Source organism: Perna viridis, chromosome 15, assembly GCF_037379345.1.
Source record: "Perna viridis isolate PV_CMFRI_1.1 ecotype Kerala chromosome 15, ASM3737934v1, whole genome shotgun sequence".
Classification (NCBI taxonomy): domain Eukaryota; kingdom Metazoa; phylum Mollusca; class Bivalvia; order Mytilida; family Mytilidae; genus Perna; species Perna viridis.
The window spans coordinates 25,585,995-25,602,426 of NC_142459.1; the positions used below are offsets into that span (position 1 = coordinate 25,585,995).

Below are 16,432 nucleotides of genomic sequence, written 5' to 3' on the forward strand. Positions count from 1 at the left end.
GTATTTTGTTTATTATTATCAAGTATGTTTCATTAACTCGTAAATCAGGAGTTCGTTTATAGATCTCAGGAAGCAATATTTGCAACATATGAATTATGCTTGTGGAATCCGTGCTGATACACATGACGTAAGCAGTATTCAACCTTCTACAATGTTTGGCAGTTTGGCATACTAGAATTACAATTTATGAAAGTAAATATTTTTGATGAATGCTATTAAAGAGTGTAATCAAGGAAACCAAGGTTATAGCGGTAATCAAAATGTAATCCAGGGACAAAGACCAGACATGAAAAACAGACATACACAACAAAGAACATAAAGTAACTAAAATCATACAAACAAAGTAACAAAAGGAAATGAGCAACTTGAACTCCACTGAAAACTAGGAGCATGGACCGGATGCACCGGTAGGGTAAATGTAGAAGTCAACGACAAGATAGAAAACATTGTATAGGTAGTAAACACTTTATGTCATTGTGACATTTTAAAATTTAACAATATCATGAACTAGAAACAACAATTAAAATTGCGAAAAGTTAGAAAATTTATTAGAATCATAACGCACAATATGGACTCTCTCTGACGTCTGTTTGTATTATCTATATTAACAGTTCCCCTTGGCAGGCCTCCTAAACACTTCTACAGCAGTGCATTGATTTATTAAGTTTCATTCAATCCTGTTTTATATCAGAATTTTAAAAAAAAAGATAGATATATAAGATAATGAAAATAATAACCTGCATGCAACATTCTTAATAATAACACCAATAATAACAATAATAGTAATAATAATAAGTTTATAGCTGCATTCACTTGGAACAACGGGCACTATATTAATCAAAAGAAAATAAACTACCTACGTTTATTTAATAATACATTTATCCAAAATGCAAAATGAACACTGCAGATCTTGCTGAGTCTAATACAATCATTTTTATTAGTACAAATGTATCTTTAAAGTGCACCTTGTATACTAGGAATGGCTATTGTACACATATCTATCAAACAGGGTATGCACAACACTCGTATCTACAGTACAATATGATCATTATAAATACCTTTTTAAAAGTAGTGCTGCACAAACATTACACGTTTATATACAGATTAATAAATTTTTACCCAAATAAAATATGTGCACATACGTTTTAGGTAATCTGAATTTTAAAAAGTAACCAATTATACAAGAGTTGGTTTTGTTTAAGGGGGTAGACTTAGGGTAATGGACATGACTCTTGAAATCAGTGATATATTTGTATCATATTCAATTTCATCAAAGCCTTTCAAGTTTTCCTTTTGGAAAGAATGAAATCAGTCCAAGTTTCTTTAATGCTTACATGAGATTGATGGAAAATGGTTAATATATATATACATTTTATGAAAATATGACATGCAGTCCAGTGGTTGTTGTTTTTTTTTATGTTTTTTAAGTTTATTATAAATAGTTTCTCGTTTTTTTCTCTGTAGATGATTAACTCATTGCCAATAATACCACATCTTTTATTTATATCTGTATATTTAATTAATTTTTCGTATTATTATTTTCAGGCAATCTATAGTATGCTTTATCTATCTGTCTTTGTATTATTAGGTAAGTACCTATTATCTTTTAACGTCTTTTTAAAATTTAGATTAGAGATCAATAAATCGTGCTTTAGAAAAAGCAGCATTAAGAAATTTATTTGTTAATATTAACTATTAACTCATACACCTATACGTTAGTCGTTACTCATACACTAATACGCTGTTGTTACTCATACACCATTACGCCGGTTATTACTCATACACCAATACGTCGGTTGTTGCTCATACACCAATACGTCAGTTGTTACTCATACACCAATATGTTGGTTGTTGCTCATACACTAATTCGTCGGTTGTTGCTCATACACCAATACGTCTGTTGTTACTCATACATTAATACGTCGGTTGTTCTCATACACCAATACGTCAGTTGTTACTCATACAACATACGTCAGTTGTTACTCATACATCAATACGTCGGTTGTTCTCATACACCAATATGTCGAGTATTACTAATTCATTAAATAGTTCCATTTCATGCTTGCATCTTAATACAATTTTCTGACTTGCGTTATATTATGTTGAATAATTTAAATGTACATAATAAACGACTAATTACATTCACCAACAACTGATTTCGGTATTCTGTACTTTTTTTCTTGTTAACAGATTTTTTCTATCTCTTGTACATGCCAAGATATTCGAAAATATACGTCAAAACACTGGGAGTGATTGTGAAGTCAGAAGATCTTCTATTGATATTTAAATAAAAAAGATATCACTACCAATAGAGAGTTAGTCGCGCTACTGGATTCTATGCACAAAAAAGTAGTAAGATGTTTTATGTACATGAGAATGATTAAAATGCAATTATTTGACAATTGTTAATAGTTTCGATTTTGATGAACTTTGGGCAGAGTCGATTTCAACCAAATTACCATCGATAAAGCATTACCTACATTAGTGAAAGAGTCTGAAAACAGCCATAGCTTACTGTATAAAGTTTCAATTCCTCCTGTTACTACATCAAAGGTATGTTTTAAACATTTAAACATTTACTAAAGATATTCCGCCTTGGTATATTTAGCAATTGTTAACTAAAATCACAATACTATTAGCATTAATTTTGCATCTCCTTTATGTCTTAGCAAACAGCAGAAACATTGTACACATTGTTCACTGATGCATTCTAGGGGTGAAAAAAGTAAAATTATGTTGTTTTCTACATGTAAATAAATAAACAGGGGCCTGTTTCTCAAAACGCACATTTTTTTTTGTTTTTGTTTACCATTACCGTTTTGAAAGATTTTATAAATATTCGCTTTCGGGGAGATAACTCTTGAAGACCTTTTCATAGGGTGAATTCACAAGAGCTATATCTATAAGTCCGAGATGATATAAATCTTGTAGCAATACGTTTTAATCAGTAGCGGACAAATTAAGCGGCGAAAGAAATGATAATAATTGAAATAAGTCATTTCCATTGATATTTGAAAGGCCTAGATAAAATCTGTCAATTTTTGTCAAAAAACCAACAATGTTTATTGGAATGATATGTTGGTTTCTTTATTTAATACGACAATTATTTTTTTTAAATGCGAAAATGTCGAGAGTTGATCGCTAAAAATCTTCCTATTTGAACGTCTTTTCTTTTTAGATGTGGCTTCATGCCTCCAGATCGATTAAAAGTAGTTTTAAGTAGTCTATATTTTGACGAACTGTTTTAAGTGCGCAAATACAAAACGTTTCCCGACACAGTTTTTGACCTTTAAAACAAATGACTTGTTTTACCATTGACTTTGGTATTTAAGAGAGCAATTATTCTCTTGATCATGAATACATTGAGTTGGTCTGTTCTTTTCATTGAAAGACATGTAATGGAAATACCACTTCTTTTGAAATAACATTAGAATATCAGTTATCTTGTAAAGTTTGTTTTTTGAACATATTCGTAATTTTAATTAGGACTCTATCTGTAACAATAATCTCCAAGAATTTAAAAGAGCATATGTAGAACTTATCGAGATGTATGTTGTAAGTGTCAATAATGTTCTTGTAAATAAACGGGAAGACCTTAACTATCAAACCGATAAACACTAGACAATTATGGCGGCAGAATAATTGGTTAAAAGTTAAGTCCACATAACAAATAGAAATTATCAAGATAAAAACCGGAAGGATGAGGACCTCCATCTAACTCTTTATTTATTTGTACACAGTTTAGATATAATGAGGTATAAATCAGTGCTTTAATATTCAACCAATCTTAATTCAATAGAAGATTTAAGGAGGTAGACCTAGGGTAAAGGACATAACTCATGAAATCAGTGATATGTTTGTATTATATTCAATTTCAAGCTTTCGTTTGAAACAGAATAAAATGAATCCAAGTTAATAAGATGCTTACATAAGATTGATGTAAAATGCTTAGTACAAACGTTCAACTGATTCATAAGAGTTGTATCCCTTACCTCCTTAAAACGTGTTGATAGTAGAAAGCAAAAAATGAACACAAAAGCAGGTGTCAGTTGGTGCATTTTAGCTGATTATTTTATGCTGTTTAGGTAAATAGATATGTCTGTTATTCAAAGTCTTTAGATATATCAGTAAGTAAGAAATACATTAGGAATACAAAACCGTCAATGTTGTCTTCCGTTGAGTGTGGGATATTGTTTGAGTCTCTGCTCTTCCGCATGGGATAATCAAAAACACGCAGATTCTAGCGGAAATCAAAATAATATAATCCAGAGACAAAGACCGGTCGGGAAAACGTCCTTTTGTTTTTGTTTTGTTTTGTTTTGTTTTTTTTGTTTGTTTGTTTGTTTTTTTTTTTCGAAACACCCACCGAGTTGCTCATATATATATATATAGGCAACGTCGGGGCAGATAGAAAAGGAAAGGAAACTTATAACATATTGCATAAACTAATTTATGATGACGATCATAAACCTCTGTGGTGGTGACTTTAATCTTGTAGCCATATAACCTTGTTGCAGAAGCATAATTATAAGAAGTATAGCGCAATACAAAAATTCTGCGAAATTACGGCAAACTCTGGAATAACGTATGAGTTTGAAATAAAAACTTATTAAGCAAGTGCAAAGGGATTTGTCACAGATGACAGAAAAGTTGTAAATACGGAATAGATAGTCGCCGCGTTTGTCGTTAACTTTTTTCTATATTTTTCATTTACCATCGATCCTTTCAGTGTAGGACAAGATATAAGACTGACTTCACAGCGTCTGTGGTATCGTTTATCTAAAGTTTGTTGGGGAAGATGCAATGTATAAAATCTTTGAAACTAGGGTTGATTATCAATAATATGACATCTATATGTTGAAATTGAGACAACTGGGTGACTTGTGACTGGAGAGTTCGAGTGGGTTAGCATTCCTTCCTGTAGGCTGTTGCTTCTGGGAGTTAGCACAGTACAAATCTGGTTCAACATGTCGGTACATTACAAAATAAAACAATAAGCCAACCGTTCTCGTCTTAAAAGGCATGCATTATTTACAATAAGATGTTGAACCATAATCAATAAATCAATCAATGTATATTTTAAGTAAACAGTAGATATAATAAAATATTATTATATATGTTACATGTACGATAGGACAAATTTCGTACTTTGCAATATTTTTGCGAATTTCGTCGAATAAACTATGAATTGAAAATAGTCAAATGACAAAATCAAGAAAATTATTGGCTTAGAATATTTATATATTTTTACACTAATCAATTTACAGAGCTTCCTGTGCAGATCAAACATTTCAGAGGATATTGAGAGTTTCGTACATTCCCAGGGTGCAATTGGTCTTGTTATTATGATGATATATGAGAAGTCTCCTGGAGAAGTAGCTAGGGATATTCTGATTTATTGTCCTGAATCTGTCATGTTGGAGAAGGTATAATGGCAAAAAATAATGAAGTTGCACACAGATTCTGGTTTATCATGATGATATTTTTATAAATTGGACAAAAATGAATGATTTCTCTGATGACTTAAAGAGATTTAAAGGAGACAAGAAAAAAAATGTAAGAAGTTGTTTCTTGCTTTAAAAACAATTTACCAGTTACTCAGACAGAAAACAATTTACCAATTACTCCGACTAAAAACAATTTAGCAGTTACTCAGACAGAAAACAATTTACCAGTTACTCAGACAGAAAACAATTTACCAATTACTCCGACTGAAAACAATTTACCAATTACTCTGACTGAAAACAATTTACTAATTACTCGGACAGAAAACAGTTTACCAATTACTCCGACTGAAAACAATTTACCAATTACTCCGACTGAAAACAATTTACCAATTACTCAGACAGAAAACAATTTACCAATTACTCTGACTGAAAACAATTTACCAATTACTCCGACTGAAAACAATTTACCAATTACTCGGACAGAAAACAATTTTAGTGTTTTCAGGAATAAATGGAATTGTTTTTGGTGTGTTGGAAGTGACCCAAAATTCAAATGCAACATACTTAAAAATAACTCTGTTCATGGGGTATACAGTGTACATTACATGTTATTATTAAGTTAAGTGTACAATACTTTAAAATATTGTATAATTTACTTTATTTCATGGAGTATTAGACAAACTCTAATACAGTACAATATAAATGAGCACAATATATTCTGTATTGTACATTTATCTGTATCATACATTTACCACTAACGTAAATAAGTTTTCCCCATGTACAAATCCTGAGGACATGGACTGTTAGCACTATTTGATTTTAGGCCTCCAATAATGGGTTGTCCTGGCTATGGCTCTTTGTTACTGCATTATCTCGTAGTATAAAACTATGTGAAGGTAAATCAGTGATGATTTTCCTGATTTTTAGGGGAATTCTGATAATTGAAATCTAGATTTTACTGTTACAATTCTTTTTTTTACTGTTTATTAATTTCCGATTTTACCAATTTTTTAAAACAGCTTTTCATTTATAATAAAGTATATTTATGATTTAAAGAAATTTTTTATATCTTTAGGTACAAAATGCACTGCTAGAAAATAAAGATCCAGCACTGGAGCTCTCTGAAGTACAGTCAGAATTTAAACACTCAATCTGCTATCACCAAGGCTGTGTAAAGGCTTCAAGAAAACAAGTTCTACCAATAATACAAACCGTTATATCAGAATATGAATCTGATTCAAAAGACCAATCAAATAACTGAGTATCAACTCACCTAGGGTCGTTTATTTTGATGGCAACACTAAAGGAAATGTTTTAGTGTAAAGCTGAAAGATATATCTAATACCTGTAAGAGGGAAAAATTGAAGGCAAGAGAGAGAGAGAGAGAGAGAGAGAGAGAGAGAGAGAGAGAGAGAGAGAGAGAGAGAGATATTTTACTGCATGTTCCATGATTTTTACAACTGTGCATTTCTTTTAATCTGTTTTTTAAATTATTTTTTTGTTTTGTTTGTTTGTTTGTTTGTTTTATTTGTTTTATTTTGTTTTTGTTTTTGTTTTGTTTTGTTTTCTTGTTATTGTTTTTGTCTTTTTGTTTGGTTGTGTTTGTATGCATTCTGTAAATCATGTTTGTTAAGATACATTTCGCCATTTGACAACAAAACAGTCTAATACGCAGTGAGCTTAAGTATACTGAAAACATCACTCTGGTGACGATGTTATATTGATAATATTTTGTAATATGAAAACACCAATTATGAATTTCTTTTAGCACAAAATATTTTTACCAGAAGTATATGCTGTCAAGTGGTGGATTTATTCCCGGAAATCGACCCGCTGGTAGGTTGAACTTCTATAAATATTTTTTTAACAAATGTCAAATACAAAACTAAACTAAATGACGAATTTATAGTAAAGGCATAAAAAAATTTTCACAGATCAGAATTTGTTCAAATTTTGTTAGTCACTATTTGTAGTTGATCATATTGATCCGCACATGTAAATTGAAGAATTTTACAAGATTTATGGCATTTTTGCACACACTTTGACTACGACTTGTTTGTGTTTACCCTAAAGACATAAATTTCGAGTTTCACGTAGGTGTTATACAGGCTTAACTTCGAAATGATTTGTAAATAATATCTATTTGCCAAAGAGGAGCAGTTAATTCAGAGGTCATTTTCAATTGATATGGACATAAATCAAATGTAGTGTTTGCAATATAAAACGCAAAAATGTCATTGTCTGTTTATATATGTTTAAGTTCGCAATCAAGACTAGTCTGTGCGTGTCGTTTAATCTGTTTAATCCCTATATGTACATGTAATTTCATTAATTACGAAAACGTGTATAATGATAGATATTTTTAATATGAAACGCATGTTATTAAACTTCAGGCATTATCCAGTTGCTTCTAAAAGAGAAAGGAAACATATTGTGACATTTTATTTGTTATACAGTGAAAAGTTCTTATAATAAACCTTGCACTCTATGATTTGTTAAAACTGTTTATCAATATGGTTTGTTTGTTTTATTGTCATTTCCATAAACGAACGTTAACAACTTTTTGTATTATTTTTGTTGTAAAGTTTAACACATTAGCAAAACTAATTGATCCCCTTTATGAAATAAAAACCATTGAATTTGTTCGTAAATTATACTCACCACCATCATCTGGCAAACATATACACGTTTGGCACCCATTTGTATCAATCTCGTAACCAGTCGTGCAGACGTTTCCACAAGGCAAGATTGGACATCTTTTTGGAGCTATATGAAAATAAAAAGTACGATGGCTACAGATAAAGTGGTATGCAACCAAGTAAGTGTTAAATAATGACAATCTGATCACTGCTTTAGTGCTTACAATTGCTCATCGTGTAAGTGCCATCCTTGTAATGAGTATAGTTAAGCAGGCAATTTTGTTAGTGCGAAACTAATCATAGGTTTTGCCTTCAGAAAGCTATTTCCTATGTGATATCATCATTTATATGACCTCTTTAAAGAAATAACTGTTCAACAAATTGAGGCCAATTTTCCGTTTGTGAGTACCCGTTAGTGTGTGTGACAACTGCTAAACGAAAACAACCGATGTACGCTTTCTATTGATTTCATACAGCCAATATATCACATCTTTATTTGCAAAGATGGAAATCATTTTTAAAACCAAATTTATTTTATACGAAACCTTGAAAAGATTGTCCTCATATCAATACATGCAAACCTACCGCTTCAGTTCTACACATATAACACATTTTGCTTACAATATTTCAAAATGTTTGTATAATATTAGCTCTAAGATAAAGGACGATAACTCATATGTTCTGTTTAATTCTGGAGCACTTAGAGATTCACTTTTGAATTTAATTGCTCCAAACTCATAAATCTGGGGAGGAAATAATTTTTTTTTTCAATCTATCCATTGAAAAAAACAAAGATAAATCGAAAAGTTGAATTAGGCTGTAAATTCCTGACTCAGTACAAGCATTTCAAAAACAAATACTTGTCTTAACCTTCGGATAACTTTTAGTATAAAAACCCAAAAAGTCTCATCGACTCACATAAACATCTGCATGATTGACATCCAAGTGCGTCTTCATAACTATATTCAGAGGGGCATCCCAACGCACATTCTCTCTTACATTGGTATGGATCTACAATTTAAAACAAACTTTGATAAATTTGAACATTTATCATGAAATGCATTGTTTTTATATAAGCTTTTAAAATTTGTATAGCTGGCAAAAAAAATCATTGATATTCCTATATGAAGGTATATTAACAAAAATGTTTCCTGTGTTTTCTAAACCCTTAAATTTCTTTCAAAGATTAGGTACAGTAAAAAACATTGTCATATGTGTTGATGGTAAATTACCGGAAGAAAGCATCAAATCACAATCAAACATCTGACCTGACAAATATATGTGTTTACATTGTAATTAAAGTCTGATATAAATTGCTGTTAATATATCACCTGGAGCTCCTTAAAAGTCAAACAGATTTAATCCTTTGGTAGACATATTTACAATCATATCATTTAACGTTAAAGTTTAATTAAGATGAATTTAATATGGGAATATCCAAATAATAAAAAAATCGAAGGTATCCTGCCTTAACTTAGTAATGTATCGTATTATACAAATTAAAGTTCCCTATCAACCATTCAAACCTGGCTATTGTTCACTGATTCATTACTCTATTAAACTTTAAAGAGCTGTTAAAGGTTAAAATCCTTACCTCCTGGTAGACGGTGTCCCTACAACATATTGTCATTGTAATCATCATTGTACATAGTTGCGTTTTTAACAAGGAAAAAAGATATCACAAACCGCCTGTTGATATTTTTTATTCTTGTAGTCATCGCTATATATACAATGAATGTACGTTCAATACAAGTAGAAGTCATTGTATCGTTTAGGTTTTTCTATCTTAGAAAGAGTAATCAAGGCAACCAAGATTCTAGCGGAAAACAAAAGAAATTCCGGAACAAAGACCACACATGGAAAACTGTAACTAAAATAATACATACAAAGTCACAAAAAGCAAATGAGCAACTCGCATTCGACTAAAGCTGGGAGCATGGACCAGGTGCACCGGTAGGGTGTGTAGAAGAATGGCTTATCGTTCTTAACATAGCTAATATGAGGAATAATAGTAAGGTTGACTATTATTTAAGTAGTTGGAAATAACATTGATAGCTAATTTTGCAATTAGCCAATTATTTGTGGTTCCCTATTCACGAGTTTCATATACTTTATTTCCAACAGTGAAATACCATTCGTTTGCTATAGACAACAAACGACACTTACATGTGTAAAAGAGAAAAATACTTTATCTTCCTTACATTTTGTCACGGAGCACAAGTTCTCAAAGAAGCTGTTGTAGCATGGTAGTCGATGAGCATGCGTAGAGCATGCTCAATATACACTTCAGCGAGGAAAATATTTTTGTTCTAACCAAGCTCTACCTTGCGGAAGTGTATATTGAGCATGCTCACCAACTAACCACAAAAGGGTCTATTCAATTTTTTTCCCGTCATTATATGTTTAACAAACAAATGTCTTCACTTTACATGTAAAATACCACTCTTACAAATCATTGTTACGCTTGTGTAAACGATTTTACATATATATCTCATGTAAGATTCAAAATAACTTGGATTGATTTCATTCTGTTTCAATTGAATGCTTGTCAGGCTTTGGTGAAATTGAATATGAAGCAAACACATTATGGCTCTACTAAAGTGCACTTTAACAATTTAAACAAAAGCAACACTTAGATAAGTAGAACATATTTAGATTTTTAAGAATCTAGAGGTCTACAAATTTCAAAGGGCGATCGTGTGCTCGGAAATATTGGACATAGTTGTCAGATAATAATCGTATCCACACTATGTCGTAAAAATTTACACGAGGATTGGAGAAGTGAAATATTATTCGTTCCAAAAAAAAATGTTTCACGAGCATCTTTAGTTTCAGTTTTGTTAGAATCATGCAAAATAGGAAACAATAGAAGAATGTACTGATTTGACAATATAATTTTACCCGAGGATGATTTTTCCATTTGAAAAGACCAATACTTGATCTCTGCATCATGAGGTTTTTGACAGAGATATCTGCATTTGAAATGTTCATTTTCATTGCATTTTAGTGAAATTATAACTTAATTGAGCAAAGTGATATGGAAAATCGGGTTTTGTCTTATACTGACAATGCAAATGGTTAATCACATTTTTTTTTCATGTCATGTTTCGCCCACTGCCTGATTCTTATAGAGAATGTCACTTAAGCAGCCTGGGCATTATTCACCGTAAACATTGATAGTGATTCATTGTTGCAAACTATAACAAAACTTATAATATTTTGTCTTAGCAAAAGAACACTTAAACTTCAGGGTGTAAATCGTTTTACACGAAAAGACACTGACAGTCCTTGAACCGATCCGCGCAACGATTTGACGGATCGATGACCGTTGACTGATTGATCGCTGACGGACCGATGACCGCTGACCGATCTGATTGCCGTTTTGTTATATAAAATGACCTTAGATAGGTATGAAATAAAATAAATGTAAAATAAAAGTATGAATTGATGTTTTAATCATTTATATTATGTACATTTGTGTAAAACTTACACAGAAAACAACAAAACCGCAAAATACATTGACCGGTCATGTGGTCACCAGTTTAATGGATCGGTTTGATGACTGACCGGAAACTGATCGGTGATCGATGACCGATTTTTATTGCTCGGATCGGTTCAGGTACTGTAGCTTGTTACGTGGTCCATAATGATAAAAATAAAGAAAATTAATACAAAGCAATGAAATGGAAAAAAGGAAATAATCCGGTTTTGAATACCATACGGGCAGACGGACGAGAAGAAAAATGAACCGATTCCTAACTTCAATTCTCTTTCATGGATTACCTAAATGTACAACATATAATATAGACAAAATGAGATACCAAATTAAAGAAGGCGTGCAGTTACTGGAAGCTAGCTCAGAACATATTTACGAATTGCAATACCATCAAAATTCCAACAATATAGAACTGCGAAATTATCGTACATCACCAATTAAAAAACAACGTCCTACAACCAAAGGTTAATGACTTTACAGTTTTCCTAATTCAATTATGGCTACATGAACAAAAGTTAATGACTATAAAGAATTACATACAGTCATTTACCAACAGCTGGATATTAAGCAAATCAGATGATTATCCAAGAATTACAAGTTATATGTTCGGTAACTGGTCGTCGTATATTCATATGACTAAAGATAAAAATATCATAACAAATCACAAACGAGACTATTGAAAAAATCAACCGAACAACTATATTTTAGGTCGTCCAAAAAACTTTAGGTGTTTTTCTCTAAATATTGTATCGTATCGTAGCTGTGTGTCGGTAAGTGGTATTTTTTTTCTGATCAAAATAAACCAAACGAGTATTAACACCCTAGTTGACACCCTACTTAACTTAACCAAGTTTCTTTTAAGACAATGATATAGGCGTACCAGTGTTTCTATATAAGATCAACTATTTCGCTGTACCTATGTATCTTGTTGTTTTGGGGGCCAGCTGCAGCCTGCCCTGTGATGTGAATTTCCTTGAAGACCCATGGGTGGCCTTGATAAGATATATTTCATTCCGGTGCGGTTGTGCCTCTTTGACAAATTCACCATTACAATTTTCGTTATATTTGTATATATACTTGTTGGTATGTGAAGCATCCGTTTCCACTTTTTCCTCTACGTAACAGTAAGTAATTTGATTTTGATCAAAAAGGAAAACATGAAATAAGTCCGTTAAATCCGTACACACATAAACCAAGGACATGATAAACTACTTTTGAGCATTTTGTCAAATATTCTTACAACGAATGGGCAGATTGTCGTAATTTCATAATGCGTTAAACATGCAATGACCAGAAATGGAAAACTATCTGCAAAAAGTATCGGAGATATCTTTATAGGATCCGGAGATTTCAGATACAGCAAACATTCATGCTAATGGCCTTTACGTTAAAACAGGATGCAGATATGTTCTACATACACATTGCAGCAAACAGAATAAAAACTATTACATATTAAAAAAAATAATAAAATAAGAACACCGAGATATTACACAAAATATTAAATTATAGCATTATTTACTCTCGCGAAAGTCTGTAGTAACATCAGGTGCTTTGAAAGGGCAAACATGTCCTGCTTCCCAAACGGCAAATGATGTTTCATTTCGCCGCATTGACCAATAAGTCAGATGCATATAGACAGTTTTTATTTGTTGTTTGTGTATATATCATTAACTCATTATAAGTGGAAAGAAATAAAATGATCCAGAGGTCAGTGGGTTAATAACGTTTGATTTTTCATGCTTAAAAGTTAATGACTAGAAAATATTACAAATAAATGTTTACCAACAGCTGGCCATGGAGAGTATCACTACCAATAACTAACATGTTATTTTTAAATATTTTGTACATGTTTGAATGAATCATTTTTATAAAGTCGACAAATGATTATTGGAACTACATAAAATAAATGTCACATCCTGGGCACATGGTCCTCGGGTTTAAAAAGGATTTTTTGGTATTTAAATCTTAACATTGCAACAATTATAAGATAAATAAATATTGTTGACCTGTGCATATATTCATTGAGATACTGTGAAAGTACTATTGTTCATGGGGTACCAAATAACGTGGATTTCGTGGGTAGGCCAAACCACGAAATTTGGTTCCAACAAAAAGGAGATTTCCATTGATGTGTAAACTTAAAACCTATACAACATGAATTTAAGAATATACGCACTTGCCTTTTTTTCCATTTCCACGAAACTTTGTACCAACGAATTATGGTACTTTCACAGTGTACCCTTGATAGTGTGATGTTATTATAAAAATGAGTAGTTATATCAGTTCACGTTTCTTTTTCTTTTTTTTCTTTCTTTTGTTTTTGATTTTGTTTTGTTTTGTTTTTCTTTGTTTTGTTTTTTTGTTTTGTTTTTTTTACACAAAATATTTTTTTTTGAGAATGTGGTTACCTTTTAATGCTATTGCAAATAGAAATTAACATATGCCTTTTCATACAATACTTGTTCTTAGGAGATACAAATTAAATGTAATATATTGTATAATTCAATATCAAAGTAGATAACTCTGTAAATGACACTAAAATACAATAAAAACTTTTGAATTTTCAATGTTGTTTATCTCCTTAGAGGAAACAAATTGAAATGAATAATTAAACATTTTATCATATAGACCTATAAAGCAACTAAATAACAAAAAATAAACACGCGTAGCCTTATTGCGGGTAAAAGTTCCATCGTTCTTACAAAAACGTCTACTTAATAAAGTTGTCAATGACGATTTCTAAAACATGACAGCAAGGATAACCCTCCTTCATACTTATTTGAGCAGTATCTGCTAACAAAAAAGCTTTGTTTCTCAAGAGTCTCAATACTGCCGTTGTGAAAATTGATTTCTAAGATAAGGTAAAATGGACAGAAGTATGTCTTTCAAATTTCCCAAAAAAAAGACTCTATTATATAAAATATGTGTTTGATGTTACTTTATTCAGGGAATTATAAAACATACGTTTATCTATTTAACGTATAATTTCAGCATATCATCATTATGCCTGAAAAGTTATATTAATTAAGTAGATGTTTTTGTACAAATCATGCAAAATCTGAACAATGTGATACACCCCAACAAAGGCTATATATTTTTATTTTTTTAATTAAGTTCATTTATGGTTTCTATGCTATAAAATGTGTAATTATTCATTCAAATCTGCCTGCTCTTATGAGATAATCGACATTGAAAATACAGTAGATTCTATTGTATTTGATTGCCATTTACAGAGCTATCTCCCTTAATTTTGAAATCTACAGTGCATTCTATATAATTTCTATCTCCTAAGAGCACGAGCTATATGAAAAACCACATGTATATTTCTGTTTAATATGACATTTCAAACAAAATATAAAAAACAAAATTATGTAGGCTTTTTACCCATGAACCACATTTTGTATGATCCCTAGCTGGAGTGCTACGTAAAAAGTGTATCGCTGAAGTAAAACCAACTATACAACACAATCAAATATATTGTTTTATTATTCAATCTAACGAATGAAGAAGGTATCTTGATATGACAACTTACCTTCTATCTTAAGTTTTTATGTGTTATCTCTTCTATTTAGTTTTCTGTATTGTGAACGTAGATCGTCTCTGTTTCATATGTTAACGTTTAGGCTATGTTTGATTTTTGAATTTTGACGAATTTGAACCATCCCGCTGCTGATGTTTCGGTATTTATTTGACGATATTTGTTTTTATTTCAATTATTATTTACAGCTTTAACACCTTGTTCATTTCATAAAAGTAAAAGACAAGTTTCAACATATACATAAACGAGATACTAATATGTGAGGATTTCGGTAAAATAAAAAAAAAGATTCAAAGTATGTGTTTTCCTCGTTTGTCTACCCCGGACTTGACTTTTTATGAGCAACTCGGCGGATGTTTTTAGAAAAGCAGAGGACGCTTACCCTACCGGTGCACCTGGTCCATGCTCCCAGTTTTTAGTGGAGTCCGAGTTGCTCATTTACTTTGTTACTTTGTATGTATGATTTTAGTTACTTTATGTTTTTTGTTGTGTATGTCTGTTTTCCATGTCTGGTCTTTGTCCCTGGATTACATTCTCGTGATTACCGCTACAGCCTTGGTTCCCTTGATTACCGCTATAGCCTTTGTTCCCTTGATTACCGCTACAGCCTTGGTTCCCTTGATTACCGCTATAGCCTTTGTTCCCTTGATTACCGCTATAGCCTTGGTTCCCTTGATTTCCGCTATAGCCTTGGTTCCCTTGATTACCGCTATAGCCTTGGTTCCCTTGATTACTCATTCCCTGTTCGACCTCGTTTTCACTTTAATAAAGCAAACATTAAATCAAAAACATCAATTTTAATATATTACACATGTTCAATAGAAAACACTTACCTCACAATAGTTGAAAAATACCAACAGTATTAGAACCATATAAGTCATAACGATATTATGGATGTATCAGTCGATGTATAAATATAACATGCGGCAAGTGAAAACAATACATAGATATTTAGTATACAAAATCATAATGCGGAATAATTCTATTACATAATGTTCGGATTATATCGTGGGATTTCTATTTTTTAATGTTTTAAGAAATCTGAAAAAAAATATTGTATATAGAATTACATAACCAAAGAAATATTTTAAGACCGGTCTAAATTTAAAAATGTTTCACAAGTGCACCTGGTGCATGCTCAGGATTTTTAGTGGAGTTCGAGTTGCTCATTAAAGTTTGTTACTTCGTATGTATTATTCTGTTTTGTTATGTTCTTTGTTGTGTTTGTATGTTTTCTAAATTATTTATAACTGATTATTTATAATTATTTATATATTAGCTATAACTTTGGTTCCCTTGATTACTTTTCCAT

General features: G+C 31.4%; 1 protein-coding gene and 1 long non-coding RNA gene across 2 annotated transcripts; one reads left to right on the plus strand and one right to left on the minus strand.

Moving 5' to 3' along the window:
* Positions 1–2,443: 2,443 nt before the first annotated feature.
* On the plus strand, positions 2,444–6,802 carry LOC148597606 (exopolyphosphatase PRUNE1-like). The gene is made up of 3 exons (XM_088564213.1): positions 2,444–2,553; positions 5,268–5,426; positions 6,523–6,802. Exons 2-3 carry the CDS (start codon positions 5,346–5,348, stop codon positions 6,706–6,708), a joined length of 267 nt encoding a protein of 88 aa, XP_088420339.1. The 5' UTR covers positions 2,444–2,553; positions 5,268–5,345; the 3' UTR covers positions 6,709–6,802.
* Positions 6,803–7,794: 992 nt separating this feature from the next.
* LOC148597607 (uncharacterized) lies at positions 7,795–16,070 on the minus strand. The gene is made up of 5 exons (XR_015919207.1): positions 15,954–16,070; positions 9,681–9,699; positions 9,005–9,097; positions 8,109–8,213; positions 7,795–7,857 (listed from the first exon to the last, which is right to left on the minus strand). It is a non-coding gene; the product is annotated as an uncharacterized LOC148597607 (long non-coding RNA).
* Between the last annotated feature and the right edge of the window lie 362 nt (positions 16,071–16,432).

What these genes read in the sequence shown, in the direction of transcription:
- LOC148597606 (XM_088564213.1), top strand. Translation starts at nt 5,346, where the DNA reads ATGATGATATATGAGAAGTCTCCTGGAGAAGTAGCTAGGGATATTCTG. An exon ending in AATCTGTCATGTTGGAGAAG is followed by an intron (nt 5,427 to 6,522) that starts GTATAATGGCAA and finishes TTATATCTTTAG; the next exon opens with GTACAAAATGCACTGCTAGA.